At 42.4% G+C, this 21,133-nt stretch overlaps 1 protein-coding gene across 1 annotated transcript in view; it reads left to right on the top strand.

The window, feature by feature from the left end:
* NCAPD3 (non-SMC condensin II complex subunit D3) overlaps positions 1-21,133 on the top strand; it is a 1,036,822-nt gene that overhangs the window by 166,896 nt on the left and 848,793 nt on the right. Inside the window, exons 5-6 of the mRNA XM_086956941.1 lie at positions 16,724-16,894; positions 17,756-17,817. Of these exons, the coding sequence (XP_086813067.1) occupies positions 16,724-16,894; positions 17,756-17,817 (233 nt within the window). The remainder of the gene's footprint in view (positions 1-16,723; positions 16,895-17,755; positions 17,818-21,133) is intronic.

Below are 21,133 nucleotides of genomic sequence, written 5' to 3'. Positions count from 1 at the left end.
AAAAGTGCCATCCCTGATTGGGACTCAATTGGTAAAAAGGACACAGTTAATTTGAATATAGAGCAATTTGATCTTTTAACCAGCATTCTAGAGGATGAGCTTGACAAAATCAGTAAACCCTTATTAGCTAAGCTTGACCAGATGTCAGCAGAGGTGTTAAGACTGGGTGGACTTCTGGATGCCTACAAAGGCAAGGGCGAAAGTTGTAGGGGTGTTGACAAGGTCCCCGAATCTAGTATAGATGCACAAAAGACATCTAATGGGAGGTGAAATGTAACTAAAGAAATTACGTCTGATCACCTGCCAAAAACACGTCTGAAAGAACATGTTTTAACAATACCTGAATGTAAGACGGGGGCCATGTTGGTAAAGAAAAGTAGTTTTATTAATCTCCCCTTAACTGTGCACCTTATGTAGTTGTTTTAACTAACGTACTGAAGTACTGGGTTTTTAGGAACCCAGCGGTGCCAGGGAACACACCCTAAAATTTCGAGTCCTTCCTGTTTTAGACTACAGAAACAGTCTTCTTGGTGAAGTCAAAGATCGGATTTATTGGCTGCAGCCAGTCACGGGTATCCTAGAAGTACAACACGTTGTATATTCTCAGGAGACTGCTCGATCTTACAAAGCCAGCCTTCTCTTTTTATACAAAATATTATGCTTTAGGCAAACATTCCTTATTTTACAGTTGACCATTCACATATTTTCACTACAAAGAAAAAGCAGAGTCCTGATGACAAGCCCATATTTTAGTTTGTCCAGCCCACAATCAATTACCCGGCAAGGCCCAGTATTTTCATCAGATATCGACGGACCCCTAATAAAAACGGGCACCTCCTCCTCGTAAAGCAAGTCATAAAGAAAGAAACAGGGACAGGTGTGTGTAACATTAGGCATGGTTTGTGTGCGATGAAAGGTTTATGATATGTTGTGACAGATCTCATTCGGCCACTGGGAAAGGAACTGGCCGAACAGGTTTGGCTTCAGGCAGTGGAGTCAGCTTGCCCAGGTCACAGAGGAGTCAGCAAAGGTGTACGTGTCCTTCAGACTCGTTTTTGGCCTTAGTCATTTGGCCTATGTGAGGGCAATCACAAAATGGCTGCCGTTCACAAAATGGAACCCGAGGTTTCAGGACGGAAACTCTGATTTCAGGGTGATTTCGTCACCCGAATATGACAAATTCTTGTGCATAGTATTCTAATCATTCTCGGTCTGCTGATACCAAAATCCTCATTATACGACTATGTTTATAACACGGGTCCAGAATTTTCAGTACCACAGACCCTCCTTTTGCCCTTACATTTATTTATTTATTTATTTTGAAAGTTTTATATAGCGCGGACAAGATCCTTGCAGATATCAGAGCGCTTTACAAAGAGAAGTACATGGGCATGGTTAAACAGATAAATCAATAGGTCAATTAGTACAAGTAGGTGGCAACTAAGCCCAACATGAGTACAAAGTAGTACAAATAGGTGGCTACAAGGCCAAACAAGTGAGTAATAGAACAGTTAATACAAAATCAAAAGGGTCAAACAAGTAGTATAGATCGGTGCAGAGTACTAACAGTGATCCAGATAGTAGTACATAGGCAATAACCTATACTCGCGCTAATCTGAGTCCAGGTCTATATTCATAAAGTCATTGAGATGTTGCTGTAGCATCATCCTTTTACTTAGCTCGTTTCTTGATACAGGTTTCCTTCCACACGATGTAGCACAGAGGCCACATATTGCAGGAGCACACTGTACACACACACAGACAGAACAGGAAAAGAATGGCTAAGATCATCCCAATGACTATCAGAATCTTCCATCCCCAGGCGGATATCAGTTCCCAGAACCACCCCATCAATGACCAATCTCCTTTATCCACGTGAATAGATTCAGAGATCTTATGCAGTTTGGAAATGGCCTGGTAGACTGTCGGAGCGTTATCTGGGATGAAAACACAGCAACTTGATTGGATCACTTTACATACCCCACCTCGGTCTGCAAGTATGATGTCTAATGCGACCCTGTTCTGAAGAGTCATAAGGCGATCCGACTGGAGCTCAGCCGTCCAATTACTAAGGGCACCGGCGGTTTCAACTACAGTGGATTCAACCACCCTTGTCAATTGCCTTATGTTCCTGCTGTTAACCATAGGTCCCCAAAACGGCAGAAAACCCTTTACGAAATCTCCAAATTCTTGTCCTGCAGTGTCTTCTTCACTGATGACACCTCTAACTATCCTTGTCTTATGGTAATCTGCCGCGGCCGTGTAGGTGGGAGGCAACAGGAACGAAACAAAACATGTGCCCGAGAAGTCAGGGGGCAACCATGTATAGGCTCTATCATGGCAGATGAAATAGGTACCCTTAGCTGCTAGAAACGAAGGGGAAATCTGAGACGCAGAAACATATGTTTCAGTGCAGATACTTTTCCCTAACTGAGCTCTGGGATTCTTGCCATTACCTTGCAGACATAGGTGACCCTGATGGGGTACAATCCAAATCTGGGAGGATCTCTTTGCTCTCTGGTTCTCACTCAGAGTAACTCCATATCCTGTTACATTCCATCTAGCGTAAGCTTGTAACTCATCTCTGGGAATCGTTCTATACGAGTCAATGTTTCTGCTCATATTTGTGATTCCCACTACCAATGCCTTGTTGCTCGAGTTACTTTTCGTGGAACGTGGGGGATATGGTTCGATGGCATATATGAACATCGTCTGAAACGACCACAAAGAACCATTATAACTAAATGGTAAGACCAAGTATGGGATACCCTTATCTGTTGTATGTGGCATAAGACTACACACCCAACAATTAGTTGTGTTCACTACTAATTGGTGTTGGTGTAAGAGCTGAATGAAGGAGTTATTGATAAACTCTAATCTTCTAGTGGACTCATGCTCAGGCAGAGGGTGAAAAGAATGCGAGGAAACAGTAGAAGGAGGTATGGGCTGTGTAGTGGGTGCAAAGGTCACTTGAAAAGAGAATAAAACATATCCTATTAAAAAAGTCATTACACTAAGCAACATGAAAATACATGATCTCAAAAATCGTTTCTTTGTCATCAATATATACATTCTGGCTTTAAAGTCCATCTGTTTGGCAGGTCTCTACATCTCGAAAAACTCCATCCTCTCTAATTGCTGCTCGCGGCGGTAGGGTGTTCTATGCTAAGGAATGCTTCTGTCAGTCCAGAGCAACTCCCTTAGACCGACCAGAACTGTCGACCTAACGTCTTCAGCTGCACTCCAAAGACTTGGGCAACCACGACCCTAGCAGCTGAACCCGGATGGCGGTTCAAAAAACAAAAATAAGAAAGTTTCTCAGATGAGAGAGCTGCACTTTCAAAAATAGATTTTTTTTTTTTTTTATTTGTCCATAGTTCTCGGCCTCAAATTATAACGGCTTTTTCCAAGTACTGTCTGGTTTTGGAACAAGAGTTCAGGCTCTAATAATAATAAATAATAATAAAGAGATTTATAAAGCGCCTGGTGACGCCTTCACGGCGTGTCCCCGCGCTGCGGAGAAAAAAAAAAAGAAAACCCAAAAGGAGAGAGGCAGATGGCCACCCTGCGATCAACCAGATAGTTAGTTTTTATACAGATGGGTCTTGAGAAGTTTTCTGAACTTAATTTCAGTAGTCTGTAGTCTTTCAGTACTCTGTAGTGTTCAATCGAATTGACGGTGGCAAAGCTTCTTGCAAAAGATTGTCACTTTCTCGTTCAGAAATTGTTCCTTTTACACGTGCATCGCTAAAAGGCAGAAAGCGAGGCACAGTCTCAGTCTCAGTCTCAGAGTCAGCGATCCCCTCCTGGACCCACCGGTCGTACGGTAGAGGGAAAGGGACCCTCTTGCAGTGTACGCCGTGGATCCAGTTATTTTTCCCTTCCACTCGAACGGCTGATCTTGTTGAGAGAAGGACGAGGTGAGGGCAGGTCCAACGGGGCTGGTCAGTCTTTGTCCGTTGGAAGTTCTTGACCAGCACCAATGATCCAGGTTCGATAGGATGTCCTGGAGCTTCAGAGACCTGAAGCAGAGTATCGTGAACCTGTTGGTGTAAAACACGCAATTTAGCTGTCTATTCATACAAATAATCAAGCAGCACAGGGTGTTCGATCTCACTGAATTTTGTCGACCTTGGCATTCCCCATATGTTGGCCGGGCGGCCAAACACAATTTCATAGGGACTAAGTCCCACTCGCGAATGCACAGTCATTCTTGTTGATAGGAGTGCTAAAGGCAGAGCGTCAGGCCATTTAAGACCAGAACTCGCTTGGATCTTGGCCAATTTCAGTTTTAGTGTGCCATTATAGCACTCTACTAGTCTAGCTGATTGGGGTTGATTTGCAGCATGGAATTTTTGTTGGATACATACTTTCTTCATCACCTGACCCATAAATTCACTCCCATTATCACTCCAGATCATTCTTGGCATTCCAAACCTAGGGAAGAATTCTTTGACAAGGGCTTTAGCTGTGGAAATGGCAGTGTTGTCTTTTAAGGGATATGCTTCTACCATCTCGAAAAGGCACAAACAACGAGTACGTATTTCAAATTGTTGCACCTTTCCATGTGGATGAAATCTAGTTGCAAAACCTCGAACGGATACGTTGGAGGCGCAAAATGACCAGCTGGAGTTGGGGTTCCCCTACCAGGATTGTATTTCAGACACACCATGCAATTCTTGACCACATTCTCTGCACACTTAGGAATTCCAGCATTTTGCCATACTGGTGCTAACAACTTACAAATCCCTTTCACACTGATATGAGCCATTCCATGGACCATTGTCACCACTGCAAGCACATACGCATCGTGTAACAACCATCGCTGATGTTCTGACAATTCAACCCAACAACCATTTGCATCCAATTTACCCGTACTCTCTCTCCACACACTCAACACTTTCTCTGAAGCTTCAGCTTGAGTAGACTTCACACTCTCTATCGTATCTTCACACATTCCAACGTCACCAACCCATCTTGCAGGGCCTGCAACATACATTTGTTTCATTACATCTTTTGCTGTTTCTTTTGAGATTTCGTCAGCAAATGCATTTCCACGACCAACATCATCAGTAACCTTTTTGTGTGCACTGCATTTCACAATCGCAACTTGTAACGGTAAGGTCAGTGACTCGAGAAGCTCATTCACCAACTGACCATGTTGTATCTTAGCTCCATGCGAAGACAGGAACCCACGTTCTTTCCACAATCGTCAAACTATGAGCCACACCAAAAGCATACTGGCTGTCCGTATATATGGTCACTCTCATTCCTTTCGACAACACACAGGCTCTCGTAAGTGCAATCAATTCTGCTGCTTGAGCTGAATTATGTGGGATACATTCAGTTTCAACAATCGTATGCAAAGTCGTGACAGCATATTCTATTCCGCAGTCGTATCACCATTCGGAAGCTTGAAGCATGAACCATCCACCCATAAGGTTCCGTCACACTTCACAAGAGGAGTATCTTTTAGATCTACTCTCCCTTTCGTTTCTTCTTCTGTCCTGAGAAAACAATCGTGCTGTTCGATATCATCTGTCTCTACTGAAATGGGCAATAACGTGGCTGGATTCAACATATTGCACCTCTTTATGTGCACATGACTCGCTAACAGTGTCAACTCGTAACCTGACAATCGAGCACTAGTTAAGTGCTGTGTCTTGGTCCTGTTTAACAAAGTGTCCACCGCATGTGGAACCATCACAGTCAACATATTATTCATCACTAATCCAGCAGACTGTCGGATAGAAACAGCTGCTGCCGCTGTGGCCCTCAAGCAACTTGGCAACGCCTTAGCTACCGGATCCAAAGTCGACGAAAAATACTCGCATGGACACAGTTTGTCTCCGAAAGACTGTCAGCACTGACAATGCACAACCTTCTTTCTCATGGACATACAGTGTAAAGGGCTTACTGTAGTCGGGGGTACCCAACACAGGAGCCGAACACAATGCATCACGCCATTCGGAAAAACTTTTCTGACCATCTTCAGACCACGGAATGGGATTCGGTGTATCTTTACAGGTTAATGCCACCAAAGGTTTGGCCAACAAAGAAAAATTCGGTATCCATTGCCTGCAATATGATGTACAGCCCAAGAAAGCACGTACTTCTCTCTGTGTCCTTGGCACACTCAATTTTGCAATTGCCTGAATTCTTTCTGGGGTCAGTTTCCTTCCCTCCTTCGATAAGAGGTGAGCTAAGTAGGTTACTTCTTGTCGACAATATTGCAATTTTGAAAGAGACACTTTGTGATGCAAATCATACAAATGACTCAACAACGACAAGGTGGCTTGTTTACAAATCTCAGTATCTGCAGCGACTAGCAAATCGTCAACGTACTGAATAAGGGTAGCGCCATCAGGAAAAACAATCGAATCAAGCTGTGTTTTTAAAGCCTGACTGTATATCGATGGACTTTCACAGTAGCCTTGAGGAGCGCGTTTGAAACGGAAGCTTCGGCCTCCTAAACTGAAGCCAAAAATATCCCTGCTCTCCTCGGCAATCGGGATGCTGAAGAAAGCATTCTTCAAGTCAATCACCGAGAACCAAGTGGCTGAAGCTGGAATCATAGTCAATAGGGCAGTGATATCGGGGACAACGGGAAACTGTGGCACTACTATTTTATTTACCTCTTTAAGATCAATCACAAACCTGTAAACAGGTGGCTGTGAAGGGTCGGTACGCTTCAAAACAGGCAGAACAGGACTATTACAAACGTTGCCTCTTGTCTCTTCAATTACATCTTTTTCGATCAGATCATAAATGATCACGAACAACGCCTTTTCACCTTCGCTAGAGATATTGTATTGGGGAATGCGCGGCATTCTAACATTGGCTTTTAATGTAACAATATATGGCGGTATTTCCAAAAGACCCACGTCAATAGGACCAGTAGCCCAAAGAGCATCCGGAAGGGAAGACAATTCTGTCGGAAGTGTATCCTTCGACAAATACATCGGGGAGACCACTCTCTTGCCCAGTGTAAGTTGTACTCCCGAAGGAGAACAATACAACGTCGCATATAGTCTTTTCAACAGATCCAATCCTAGAAGGTTCTCCCCACAACCTGTCGTCAGAATAAGGGGTGCTTCAAAATCATAAGGTCCAACAGAAAGAGACATAGGACTAGAAATCTGGTTCCTAACCGGGGCACCAGAAAAACCTACTGAAACATTCATTTCGCCAGACAAAGGTGCGCCAGGGAGTTTTGAGTGCATAATAGAACTCTTTGTAGCACCAGTATCCAACAGAAAAGGCTCTGACACACCTGATGTAATCACCTCAACATAAGGTCCACTCTGATCTTCTGGAACTGAAACAACTCCCTCTCTTTGTCCATGGCTGTCCTAACAATCATTACCATTCATTTCCTCGTTTATTATAGTAATCGTCTGTATAGTACTGAGCGGTCTTACCAGATGAACCTCGCTGTTGATCAAAACTATTCATCGAGTTCTGTGGAGGCAAAGAAAGTACATTCTGTCCACGACCTCTACCTCCAGGCGCTTGTTGAGCACCTCTACCTCTTATACCAGAAACACCATTCGTACGCTGCAACAAAACCGGACAACTATTTTTGTAATGACCCTCTTCTTTGCAATACACACACTGATTAGGACCATACGGAAAACGCTGGCGAGAAGACTCGTTTCTTTGTGAGATTCTCGAATACTGCTGATTCTGCTGATAATCACGTTGATTATTAGTACGGGGTGGATAAGCTTGCTGTAGAAGAACTTAAGTTTTCAATTCCTTAGTCTTCTTATCCGATTTCTCTAACTCATCATTGTGCCTATTTTCATAGTACTGGGCAGTAGCCAAAATTTGTGCTGACATGGAAACAGCCCAAGCACTTTCAGAATCCTTAACTTATTGCACAATTCAGGAAGCAAATTATGTACAAACTTGTCAACAAACAATCTCTGACCGCCCTCTGTAGCCATATCCTGACCACTATGGTCGACGAAGGTCTCTTCGAACCTCGTGAAAAAGTCAGACAGTTTCGTCTTTCTTCTGCTTACATGCAGACAACTTGTCCCAATTGACACGCAATTCGGGCATTAAAGTCTTCATATACGTAATAATCTTATCAGGAAGTTCAGTAATCAAATCCTCAGGCTTAGCACCGCCTACTTGCCTATTGTCGGCATCTCTAAGATTAACCCATGTATCACCCAATTCAACTGCATGATCCGTATGACGAATCGTACTCCAAATAGGTTGTGGAACGACATTGCCAAACATGTCGATGTCCGCCAAATTCATAATACACGAACCCACAGTCTGAGCCAACTCTTTATAGTACCCTGCTGGATTTTTGCGTGGATCAGGCAAAGACTGCTTAATAGCTAAAACTTCAGCACGTTTCCATGGAACATGCACCCAGACACGCTCAAAATGAGCCGGTACAGCTGGCGGATTATTATTTGCACCAGCAACCACTTCTTCTTTCCACACCGGAGGAACCTCTCTCATTGGATATTGTCGTGCCTTTCTCCTAACTGAAGAATCAGGCCCGAACAATTGTCGAGAAGGAGACTCACTCCTAAATGACAACAACATTGCGACCGCTTTCCCAACATCAGATGGACTTACAATAGTTCCTTTCGCAAATTCAGAACGTATGCTGTACAACTCGCCAGGAGCTTGCCCCACTTCCTCATCCCATTTTTCAACAAGAAAAGCACACATCGTATCGAAAACGTACCGTTGCTTCGGTGCTTTCCATTGAAGGAAAACATGCATAACACCCTCAAGATCCTACTGTGTATCGTACATAATCCATTTACGCGCCATGTGGTCCAAAATCGTACGCGCACCCATATTCGGCAACTGACTACGTGACTGTCTACGCTCAGTAAAAGGGACATACCCAATTGTCCCAACAAAGGAGAAAAGAAACCAGTAACTGCAGTAGTCATTTGTTGTCTAGCAGAAGGAGAAGGTGAAAGAATAAGAGAAGACGGAACAATAGCAGAAGAATTCGAAGTCGGAATGGAGGGAGCGTTCAGAACAAATGTATGAGTATTAGACGAAGGAGGCAAAGGTGGCGGCCCCTGAGGAGGCTGCGCCAAAGGAATAGTAGCCAACGGAAAGGGAGCTGGCTGTGGTGGAATCACAGGTTGCACAACAACTGGGTGTTGTGCAACCACAGCTGGTGGCGGTGGTGCCGTAGCATTTTGTGCATAAGGGGGTGGCGAACTCAAGAGATGCGACATTAAAGGATCTTTCTCAAGATCTTTCTTTTATTCCTGTTCTTTATGCAGCAAAACTGGGTAGCATCTATCTACCGCTAACTTCTTCACCCTAAGCATCTGTTCGCTTTCTTGCTCTTCCTCATTATCCCTAAACGCAACAGCAGCTTGTACCATTGACATAACTCGTTCTCGTTTATTTTTCTTAGCTAATTTCATTTCTCTCTGTTTGGCTTCTTTGCGCCATATGCGAAAAGAGTCCAACATTGCCGGCCGGGCTTTCTTCTTAAAAAGTTAAACCTCCAGATTATCTAAAATCTCCGCGTCAAAACTATCATATTGGGGCCATTTTAAAACACCATCTTTCCTGGTGTATCGGATCCATACTTCATTATATGCGATGGGGCCTGCGCCATGTTTCACATAAAGTTCATAGGTTGGAGTTCCAATCGGAGGAACCGGACGCAAGTCCTCCAATCGGGAATCCCTATTACAACCAAGACTAAACAGATTTACTCTACTGCTATGCCTTCCAGCTTAAAAACTTTAGGCTCTTAGCCAACAAATTGGACTTCACTTCCAACAGTTTACTCTTTCAGGCTATGCTGCAAGACCTCCCTTATGAAGCAGACTTTTTCCTGTTTAAGTTCGGAGACCAACATTTTTTTAAAAGGTTAGATTGAAGCTTTTGAAGGCTAAAGAATAAACATACAAATTAGGGTATTGACACTTCCGTTTGACTCGGGCATTTTAGTAACCTTTCTTTGTGCAAGTGTCAATACCCTAATTTGTATGTTTATTCTTGAGGTTACACATTAGTTTGGGTCTTCATTTTCGGGAGCACATGGACGGAATTAAAATTATGGTACAGTGACATGTCGCTTTAACAATGCTAGTTGAATTTCATTCCAAGTTGATAGACAAATTAATGTTACACATAGCCTAAACATTCTTGGACGATAAATACTGAAAGAAAGGGATTAACTGTAAGCCAATAATTAACTGTACGATTGTCAATCACGAGAAACAAGTATATTTAACTGAAATAATTTGGTACAGAATACTTTCATTTAAGATATCGAATAATTCCCAAACTCCTCTTATTGTATTTATTGAGTTGAGATACCGCTGTGATTACTGTTAGATCAACTTGTCGTTCAAGTAAGATATCACCATACCTACAATACCGGCAATTAGAAACATGCTACATTGGCTAATTTGTGGACTATGTGTACCGAAGACCAAGATATTGCCTTCCTTAAGAGTTTTATTGACTAAATCGAGTATATGTCTGAAACATTATTATTATTCATCACTTTACACTTGCACACTTTTGTTTTTTCAAAACGCATATCTTGATTTCAATGTACTATTATCCTGATTGCGCCGATAGTCACAACACATTGGTCTAGCCCTGACACAAGGAATACAATTGGCTTTCGGTCAGTGATTCTTTACATTTGCTGAATTTTCACCATAAAAGTTTTCATTTTCCCTTCCTTTCTGTGTGGGTTTTCACTTCACGGGTGATCCTCCTTATCAAAAACAACGCGATCATTTGTATTTTGATATCGTATTTATACAATGACTCTTCTAGCCCTGAAGAGTCACAGCCACATGTTGTGACGAAACACGTGTCGGCTTGATTGATATTTTCAGTGATTCCCAGGAGGGGACACTGTTGGTGAATAAATCTTTGAAAATCATACACTGTGTCCGATCTATCCCTACTAATACCAGTCTAAGACAATTTAAAGTATATGATACATATTGTGTGCTCTGGACCTTTTTGCCTAACTCACCAAAAAGGAGGTTTCTGATCTCCTTTTTAACCACAGAGGTTAAGGTTTGTCCTCTGACCAAGAAGCACCTACCAGAACAAATCTATCAACCACTATCCTACCGTAAAAAGTTGTGCACCAATTTTCTGAACACTAAAAAAACCGACTCGCGAACTGATTGACCATGTTATGGTTTCATCAAGTATTGTGCCATATTGTTTGATCGCGGTTATTGATGAATCCCCCCTTAAGTGACCTCAACCGTATCATAATGCGAACTGAGATCTGGAAACTTAGCACACAACGGATCTCTAGAACTGTAGACAACATTTAACCGCATAGATTAAACGGGACAAGGTTAAGGTGGAACGGGGAAAAATCTGAGAAGGTAATGAGCCTAATTATATCAAAATCAATGGCAAATATCAATGGTATCCTGACTCCAGGGAGTGCTCTATTTCTTATAGCAGATAATTTTATTAATATTACCAAGACTGTAGACACAATTTTTACAAGGACTATTAAAGAGAGAAGTGCCCAAAAAAACGGATGGTTTGATCATGCTTGTACAGCCCTCCATTCCCAATTGAAACAGGCCGTAGCCCTTAGACCCAGAGACAAGGACAGGTTAACACGAGACACGAGTATAAAACGGTCCTCTCCAAAAGGAAGAGGGAGTTACAGCTAGAAGCCTGGGACAATCTAGCGCAGGCAGCGGATAACTGATTGCTGCCTGTTTTGGGCTACGGTCAACTCCCCCTTTCTTAGGAATGATAAAGCCCCACTTCTTGCGTCCAATGTCAGCAGTGAGGCTTGGGTTACTCACTTTTCAAGCATATTTCAGGCAGAGGGCCAATCTACTGAAAATTTAAGATCTTGGCCTATAGTCCCTTTGGACATCACCTTAGCTGAGGTGGATAGCAGTATTGGGGCCAGTAAGGGAGGCAAGGCCCAGGGACCGGACGGGGTTCCTATTGATGGTTATAGGACCCTCCCGTTGTTATGGGGCCCTACACTTACTCTGGTTCTTAATGCCGCCGTAACAACCATGATTCCGCCAACATGGGGTGGCTCCATTATTGTCCCTATCTATAAGAAGGGGGACAAGTCTGCAGCATGTAACTACCTTCCAATCAGCTTACTCGACTCATCTGTGAAAATTATGAGCAGAGTGCTGCTGACTAGGTTGGAAGAGTGGGCTAAGGAAAAGGGGATTCTTGCGACCTCCCAGTATGGTTTTAGAAAGGGCCGTGGTACATTGAATCAATGCTTAAATCTAGAATTACTAATTGGCAAATACACCAAGGCCAAGCGCAGCACTCTATATCTCTGCTTCGCTGATTTGAACAGCGCATTCGATTTGGTCGACCATTCTATTCTATGGCCTGCCCTGCTAGACCTTGGTGCACCAGAGGGAATTATTTTCTTTTTAGCTCGCTTATATGGAAAGATGCAAGCCTGTGTGCGCTATGGGGTAGGCGGGGAATGTACCCCTAATTTTAAGGTCAAGCGAGGAATAAGACAAGGTTGTGTTCTTGCCCCCCTGCTATTCACCCTCTTTATAAATGCTGTTGACAAGATTTTAAGAACAGTTAAAGCTGACGCACCTCAGGTAAATGGGTCTGGAGTGCCAGTACTGCTTTATGCGGATGATGCTGTGCTCCTATCACGGACCCCCATAGGACTTCAGCGCCTGATGGACCGGTTTTCTGCTTTTATTGAGGAAAGGAAACTTTTAATTAATAAGACCAAAACCCATACGATGATTTGTGGTGCTAGTACCAACAAAAAAACATACATTTTATATAGAAGGGGTGAAAGTGCAGCAAGTTGAAAAGTTCTGTTACCTGGCTGTGACCTTCTCGAGTGATGGTAGTTGGTCCAACGATCTTGTTAGCGCAAGATCCAAAATGACAAAAAGTGCCTATGGAATATTTAAATTCGCCTCAAAGATCGGCGATAGACTAATTAATGATATGATGCAGATTTATAAGGCAAGAAGAGTCTCGATTGCATTATACGGGGCAGGGTTGTGGGGTTATTCCAACGCAGGTAGTCTACAATTGGAAGAAAATATCTTCCTTAAAAAACTCCCCTGCTTACCCGCCTCGGCTGCAACTGATTTGATCCACAGGGAATTGGGGTCTGGCTATTTGTGTGACCTTGTTTCATTAAGGCCCTTAATGATCTGGTGTGCCATTTGGCAAAAGGAAGAGACACTTTTTAATCAACATGTTATTAGGGATTGTCTTGACTTGGTTAACTATACCAAGATCCCGTGGTTAAAATATACCGTAGACATTTTTCGAGCTATCTATGGTCTGGACATATCAGAGGAACCGTGTGCTGCAGGAGATATCCCTAAACAGGAATTGAAAAATAAATTTGTCGTATCAAGCGCAGAGGCGCCTAGCCAATAATGGCCATCTGACTACTGTCAATCTTTATAACAAATACATCGACTGCGAAGGCCCGCAGTTATGCTTAAGCGAGGTAACCAGACCGGCCCACAGGTTTGTTCTTTAAAGACTCAGATTTGGACTGGCTCACGTTCTGGTGGCCTTTCCTCATCCTAAGAAACATCCTGTTGGCCCCTGCCATTGCGACGGGCACACTGCACTTTATGTTAATTTGTACCTTATTTTTGAATCTCAGGTTGGTCTTTCTTAAACCAATGTTTATAAAATATGGAATCTACAGCGTTGATGAGGCCATGAAATTGATTTATAATGCGAACTCGCCGGATATATGTATTTTTACTGCTACTTTTATATGTAAATCTATTTATCGCAAAAGTATGATGTTTTAACCATGCTATTTTTATTTGTATATTACCATGTATTGTTTCTCTTGCCTGTACGGTTTTATGGTCATTTGTATAATATGAACCGAATAAAGCTTCATGAAATGAAATGACCTACAAATCAGAGATTCAAGTGTATTAGTCCAACTAGTTCATTTTAGGCGAAACAATATTACCACACAGAGAATGCATTAAGGTATCATACAAATGTCCAGTACTGGAAACAATGTCCAGAATGGTTTGTAGGGAGGTGGTCCCCCTATCTGTAACTAGTTTGGCAGAGAGAGATGCATTTGGGCACAATTCCATGCAAAGAACAATAGACAATGCAAAATATCTTAAACGAAATTCAATCCGATATGGTACCCAGTGCAAATATTTCAGGATTGTGGCTCGACAAAACAGAGGCGATGATACTATGATTTCTTTTTTAAGCATTTTTTATTGATTTTATAACATTAGCATAAGCAGAAAAGATCTTACATTGTCACATTGTAATCATGCAACTCATCATATACAGTTCCAGTATTTGAATATGAAGTGCTTGTAGGGGTCTTTGGGTCTCTTACACACACCTTGTGTAACAGTGTGCAGTCTCGTATTAACAATAAGTAATGTTCAGTTCCATTGGCCTGTATTGTTATGGTATCCATTCTCGACCTTTGCAACTCAACCAATATATATGTCAATGCAAAATCAAACAAATTTGGATAAATACGTACTTCGTTTTACTTCTAACTTACTGAAACTAAATCCACCCTCTTCCCGCATGCTAGGCAATCATACTATGATGCGAGCTAAATGATTTTGAATCAAAATAAAGCTGTGAATTGGGGATGACTTGATGCCAAGGTAGCAAAGGACAGAAACCGGTCCCAGGATGCTTGTTTGCGATCCAGGGCGGATCTGGCCAGGCAGTTTGGGCTGGACTGTTCCCATGGGGTCCTGGTCAAGACTGATTTGCATATGGCTGAGTTTAAACTAAGATGGCATAGTGAGCAAAAAAAATATGGGTTTAGGCCCATATTTCTGTACTGGGCTAAATGATTGACATTGTTCCACATTCTGTCCATCAATTGTTCTTTTTGCATTTGATACCAAGGTAGGCACCATCATAAGTCAACCTAAAACCAGTTTAGGCCAAAACGTATGACACAACATTCCAACCAGTGGAACTCACACCCTATTTGGGTGGAGAAGAAAGCCCTCACACACCGACCTAGTCCGTGTCATGCTTCATCATTAGGCCCCATCGAAGAGGCAGAGTGCCTCTTCGATGTGCTGCGACGCCAGAAGACTGCGGAGCTGGTTGTGTGAGATGGGTGTGTTGTGAGGTAAATTAAAGGTAAAAAGTGTCTAAAGGGTATCTACAAAAAAGTTTAATGGATGATCCCTAGGACACAGTTAAAAGGTTTATGTGTCTGAATTTAGTGCCACAGGTAATGGATGGTTAATTCAGAACTTAATCAGTCAACATGTTTCAGCCTTAAGGGTGGTTTCAATTTACCTAGGCATTCGTCAGGACAGAAATAAACCCCGGCGGTATGGACTCTCTATAGGTCACTGCATAGTTTTCATACAAGTTATTTGATTAGGTGCTTATGGGTCTCTATTTTATTTATCACAATGTGTAAATATAAGCAAAACAAATGAATCTGTAAATACTTCACGATTAAAATACTGAGGAAAACATACAAATAAATATACAGAGAACTTAGAAAAATGGCCAAATAAATGAACTTTTATGTACAGCAGTACATGAAAGTCCGAATTTCTAACTATCCATTCATACTTGCACATATGGAACTTTATGCAATACAATTTTATATCCGTTTTCCTTATATATGGATAACCTTTCTATGTAGTTATGTATGTATGTATGTGTGTGTATATATATATATATATATATATATATATATATATATATATTTATTTATTACCTTACTTTTACTGTAGAAATAAAAAAAACTCCCAATGCACTACCCTGACTTATCTTCTACCTCTCAATACATCCTGCATCTCCTCTGACTCATCCCAAACTTCATTCTACTACTGTGATCTCCCATATAACCCTTTTTAGATTCCTACCTCCTCTATCCCTCCTTGACTCATCCAAAACCTTATTTTACTACTTTGGTCTCCAAAATAACACTCACTAGACTCTTCCCTCCTGTCTCCCTCTTCTGACTCATCCCAAACCTAATATTAGTGCTATAATGTCCCAAAATACCAATCCCGCCTTTAATCCTATTTAATCAAACTAAATGCCTTCCATGTCTACCACTCAGATTAACAATTTATATTTCCCTTTACTAATCCACCTCAAATCCTTTGGGTTCCGGAGTACCGTGATACTCCCTGAAAAGCGATTTGACGCCTCTTCAGGGGTAATAAGCACTATGTAAATACAATTGCAATAATCCTTGTTTCGAACTAGGTTAAAGGGCTTTACCTAGATCAGATGCACATTCTGTATCTTAATAGGATACCTAGTTACAGATTGGGTTTTTTAGCACAGGTGGGCTTAGCCTCATCAACTTAATCACCATTGTTCACTTCCTTTTTATTTCATAAAGACTAAGCTGCATTTCTTTTCATTTTTAAGTGTTTATGATGGGAAAAATGTTACTACTCAAAGCAGTGTTGTGTGCAAAACTGATTAAGGAGGAGAATGTTTGAGAAAGATAGGCCCTCGCTTTGTTTCATATACATTACTTTACTGAGCTCGGCATTGCATCCTAATTTATTTTTATTATTAGTTGTAGTAACTGCTAAAATCCAGTTTCATAAGTCTCAATGTTCATAATCTTTTGCTGACTTAAAAGGGGCCCACACGTCTTTGCCTAGAATTTTAAAAGCATGACTGTAATGTATGATGTACAAAATCTTAAACTGTAGCATTGTTGATCAGCTATTTTCATTTCGTCTGCCAATTGCAGATGGATGATTTATCTGAAGAAGAGGGTGAGCAGGAAAATGAAATGCATTTTTCCCCCAGGGATCTCCTTCAAATTCGAGAGGCCATTTTTCGTTTGTTGAAGAATTTCTTACGGCTTCTGCCAAAATTTTCCTTCAGAGAAAAACCTCAGTGCATGATGCACTGCATCCAGGTAATTAGAAAAGTTCAAATTAAGTAAAAACATGTGTGGGTGTAACATACTCTATGTAGGCACCAACCTCAAGCTAATTCATCAAAGAGGTATAGCCAGCCTTGATGTATATGCTGCACAACTGATACAGGGGCATTTTATAGTAATGTGATGTTTTATCTATGCTAGTTATCTAATAAGACTTAGTGTACAGTTGAAGCTGGTTGCCAAACACCAGAGTAACTTGCATGGTAATTTGTATACACTTGATATGATGGTGTTCCTGAACAATTTCAAATGAGATATTGTTTGCGAAGTAAAAATGATTAAGACTATATGTATGTATCTCTTGCAAGATAGTTTCAGAAATGTTTAAACACTAACAGAGGCTTATCAGGATCCATCAAACTGGTCCTTGCATGGAAACTGGATGCCATTAGACAGTTAAACATCTTTTTACTTGAAGGTATGTGGGTATGCTTATAAGAGATCCTAGATTATGGTCTGTGTTCACATGCCAGAGTGGCTAATTGAATTGGAAGATGGCACCTGTATTTTGTGGAGAACTATGTATAAATTGAAAGTACATGAGAATGGCTTGTGTAAGCAAAGACTTCTGTTTACATTTTGAGTTAGTTCCCACTGAGCATCTTCTTTTTGCACTTGACTGTAAATATAATTGCAAATGAATTGTGACGAAAGAATAAACATATCGAGTTAAGGTAATTACATCTCTACAAACCTTCTGTGGTACTTTAAAGAATCTTGCCCTTAGAAACTAGAATCACAATATATTCTGGGGGGTATTCATCTTGAAGAGTTGCTGTTACTCAACTTTCAGTCTGCTTAATAAGGCTTATTATTTTCCTATTTGTCTTACAGATCTTCATCGGTTTGACCCATTTTGAATCCGTTTTGTATGAGATCCAGTTTTCAGCATCAAGGTGCAGTGTTATATACTTGTTCTTAGGAACTATTTTAATGATTAATATGGGGCGTATTAATAGCCTAATACTGGTGACTGAAGGGCTTTTCTGGATTCCTTGGTATACCCGACCATCTTTTCCATGTTACTACCTGGCAAACTAAGTTGGCTGTGATTGGGTCTTAAGCCCTACTCTTGTTAATTAAGAAGGGTATTCTGAAAGTGGTTCTAATGGTGGGCACATTTGCTAGTTTTATGTGTATGGATGCGAGCATTCCTTTTCCTGAAGGATACATCTTCTACAGAAACTAATTTTAATAATACTCCTTTTAGGCTTTAGACTGGTACAGAAAACCTTTACCCTCTCCAATGCTGACAGGTGATGCCCTGTGCCTCGGACAGTACCATATCCTTGACATGTGATGCCCTCAGGGTATATTAGGCAACAATAGGACCTCGGACGCCAGTTCCAGTTATTCTACGTATCAAAGACCTGTTGCAAAGGTTTCATGGTGTCTCAAACATAAATTCTTGAGCTATGCAACAGTAACTAGGTCAAATGTCTCCCCAAAGGGCTTTAAGCGCCAAGCCTTGTTGGCAGTGCAGCTATAAGGACACCGATTCCCATGACTGTATATTGTGTAAAGTCTGCTTCCATGAAAGGTTCTCATAAGACTGCTTCCCACAAGGAAGCTAAAAAATGGACAAAGGAAGGAGAATTCCTCTCCTTCATGGAAGTGGTCCCATTTATGGTGCTGTTTGGAGTCTCAATGTTCCCTGACATCCAAGTCAAGATCACGCTTGCTACTCAATCGCCATAGAGATAAGTCTTCGTCTGCCAGAGGATACTCTCCTACCTTGTCAGACTCGCCTCAACCTCGGTCCTCCCCAATTGATATCAGCACTTTTCAAGAGGTCCTGGTTCGAGGCGCATCCAAATTGAGCATTCCTATAGAGATCCCTGCTCGTCAACTTCTGTCAACTCTGAAACTCTCCACCAATGCACAGCCACTAGTGCCAGGTCTTCTGGGGCCAGCCATGGAATAGTTCTTTACGCGTGCTGCAGCAAAATCAGCGCCATCAAGGCTCCAAAATAAAAATAGACCATCGGAACATGATCTGCTATTCTTCCTCCTCCTGACTCAGTGGTAATTTTAGCGGCACGAATATCTCACGCCACCTCACCATATAATACTTCTGCCCCGATAGGGAGAGCAAAAAGGTGGATTCATCATGACGCAAAATTTGCTGCTCCGCTGCTATGTCCATGAAACCAGCCAGTGCCACAGCCCCAGCCCCGCTAGAACGGTATGACCATGCCTTGTGAAATTACATTCTCCACTTTGCATATCACCTCCCAAAAGAACACTGGGAAGGTTTTCTCGAAATCGTCCAGACGGGAGCTATAGTCCCCAATCCGGTTATTGGCGCTGCAGCGGATTCCTGGATTCTACCCGCTCAGTTACGACCACTGGATCTTTTTACGTCGACACGTACAGCTGCAATTGACATCTCTGAAGTCTGATGCCCAGTTAAGTCTGCAGAATTTATCTTTTTCCATCGTCACCCACTTCGGCTCACACTGTGACGACGAAATGGCGAGAATAATAAAAGGAAATGGATATTTTGAAAGTGGTAGGATTAGAAAAGTCTGAGGAACAGCGGAGTTGATTCCACCCGTACCACCGCCATTTCTCCTCACAGAGGGAGTCCTGCAGATCGCAACAATATCAGCGACCATACCAGTCACAGCGCAAGCCACACAGAGAACAGAACTTCCAACAAGCTAACCAGGGAGGACGACAACCCGAAACAGCAAAACCCTTACTCCTCTTCCCCCCCCTCTTCCATTACCCACTCCGGTAGGGGGAAGCATTGCAAATGATCTTGCAGAGTGGCAACGCATAACAACGGATGCCTGGGTCTTAACTATTGTCAAACATGGCTATCGTCCAGATTCACTCCCCCACCACCATCCATTCTGCCGAGGTCGTCCACTTCTCGCCTCAAACTTTTACAGGAGGAAATCAACACACTGTGCCACAAGAAAGTGGTGGAAACAATCCCTCTAAACCAGCGAGGTCAAGGTATCTACTCCAGACACTCACTACTGCAAAAGAAAGCCAGACAAGAGTTCAGACCTATCCTTGACCTTCGCATCGCAAACAAGTGGATCCAGAAGGAAAAACTCAGGATGCTGGCATTACACCAAATATACCCTCAACTTTACCAGGGAGACTGGCTCTGTTCCATAGAGCTACACAACGCTTAATTCCATATTCCTATTGCAAAGTCCCATCGGAAATTCCTAATGTTCGTCATGGGACAGAACAATGCGGTTCTACCATTTTGCTTCAAGTCAGCACCCAGGACCTTTTCCAAATGCATGGCTGTGTTGTCGGTGCACCTTCAGAATCACAAAATCTTTGTATATCCCCATCTGCACGATTGGTTGATCAAGGTGTCCACCTTCACTGAAGCCCAAGAACATTTTCTATGGATGTGCGGTTAGCTTCATCGCTTGGGTCTGTAGGTCGGTGTTTAAAAGTCCACGTCATCACTGGTTCAGATACTACATTACTTAGGAGCTACCATCAAGACTTCACAGGATAAGGTGTTTCCTTCGGAGGAACGACTGTTATCCATTCTCCAAAAATGTCTCAATCTTCAGCAGATAACCCATCCATCAGCCTGCATAGTCTCCTCACTCCTTGACTCGATGACTTCCTGCATATTTCTAACTCCCAATGCTTGCCATCACGTGCAGCCTCTCCAGGAGTGCTTGGAGGACAAGTGGAACCAGTTCTCAGAGACCTGGGAGGACAAGATCACCCTCTCTACTCATGCTGTAGGATCTCACCAGTAGTGGTGTTCCCAGACATCTCCTGAGAAAGAATGCCTTTTCACCACCAACACAAACCATTGTGACGGATGCCTCACTGCTCGGGTGGGAGCCCTCCTGGATCACCCACAGATACAAGGGCTATGATCCTCGAGAGAACAGGCATGACATATATCAACCTTCTGGAACTCTGTGCAGTACACCTGGCACTGTAGGTGTTTTATCCTTCATTCACGACCAACACCATACTTGTTCAGACGAACAATACAACCACCATGTACTACCTGAACTATTAGGGGGAACTCGATCAAGAGCCCTGTCACAGGTAGCTCAATTGATCTGGCACTGGCTCCTCACCAGGAATCTAACATTGGTAGCTGTGCTTCTGCCAGGGGCACAGAATATCCATGCAGACTCACTCAGCAGGGTTCTCAACCAAAACCACGAGTGGGTGCTGAACGAAGAAGCCATACATGATATCTTCACCTTGTGG

This window comes from Lissotriton vulgaris, chromosome 2_1 (assembly GCF_964263255.1).
Source record: "Lissotriton vulgaris chromosome 2_1, aLisVul1.2, whole genome shotgun sequence".
Taxonomy (NCBI): Eukaryota; Metazoa; Chordata; class Amphibia; order Caudata; family Salamandridae; genus Lissotriton; species Lissotriton vulgaris.
This window is presented reverse-complemented; position numbering and strand designations above follow the sequence as displayed.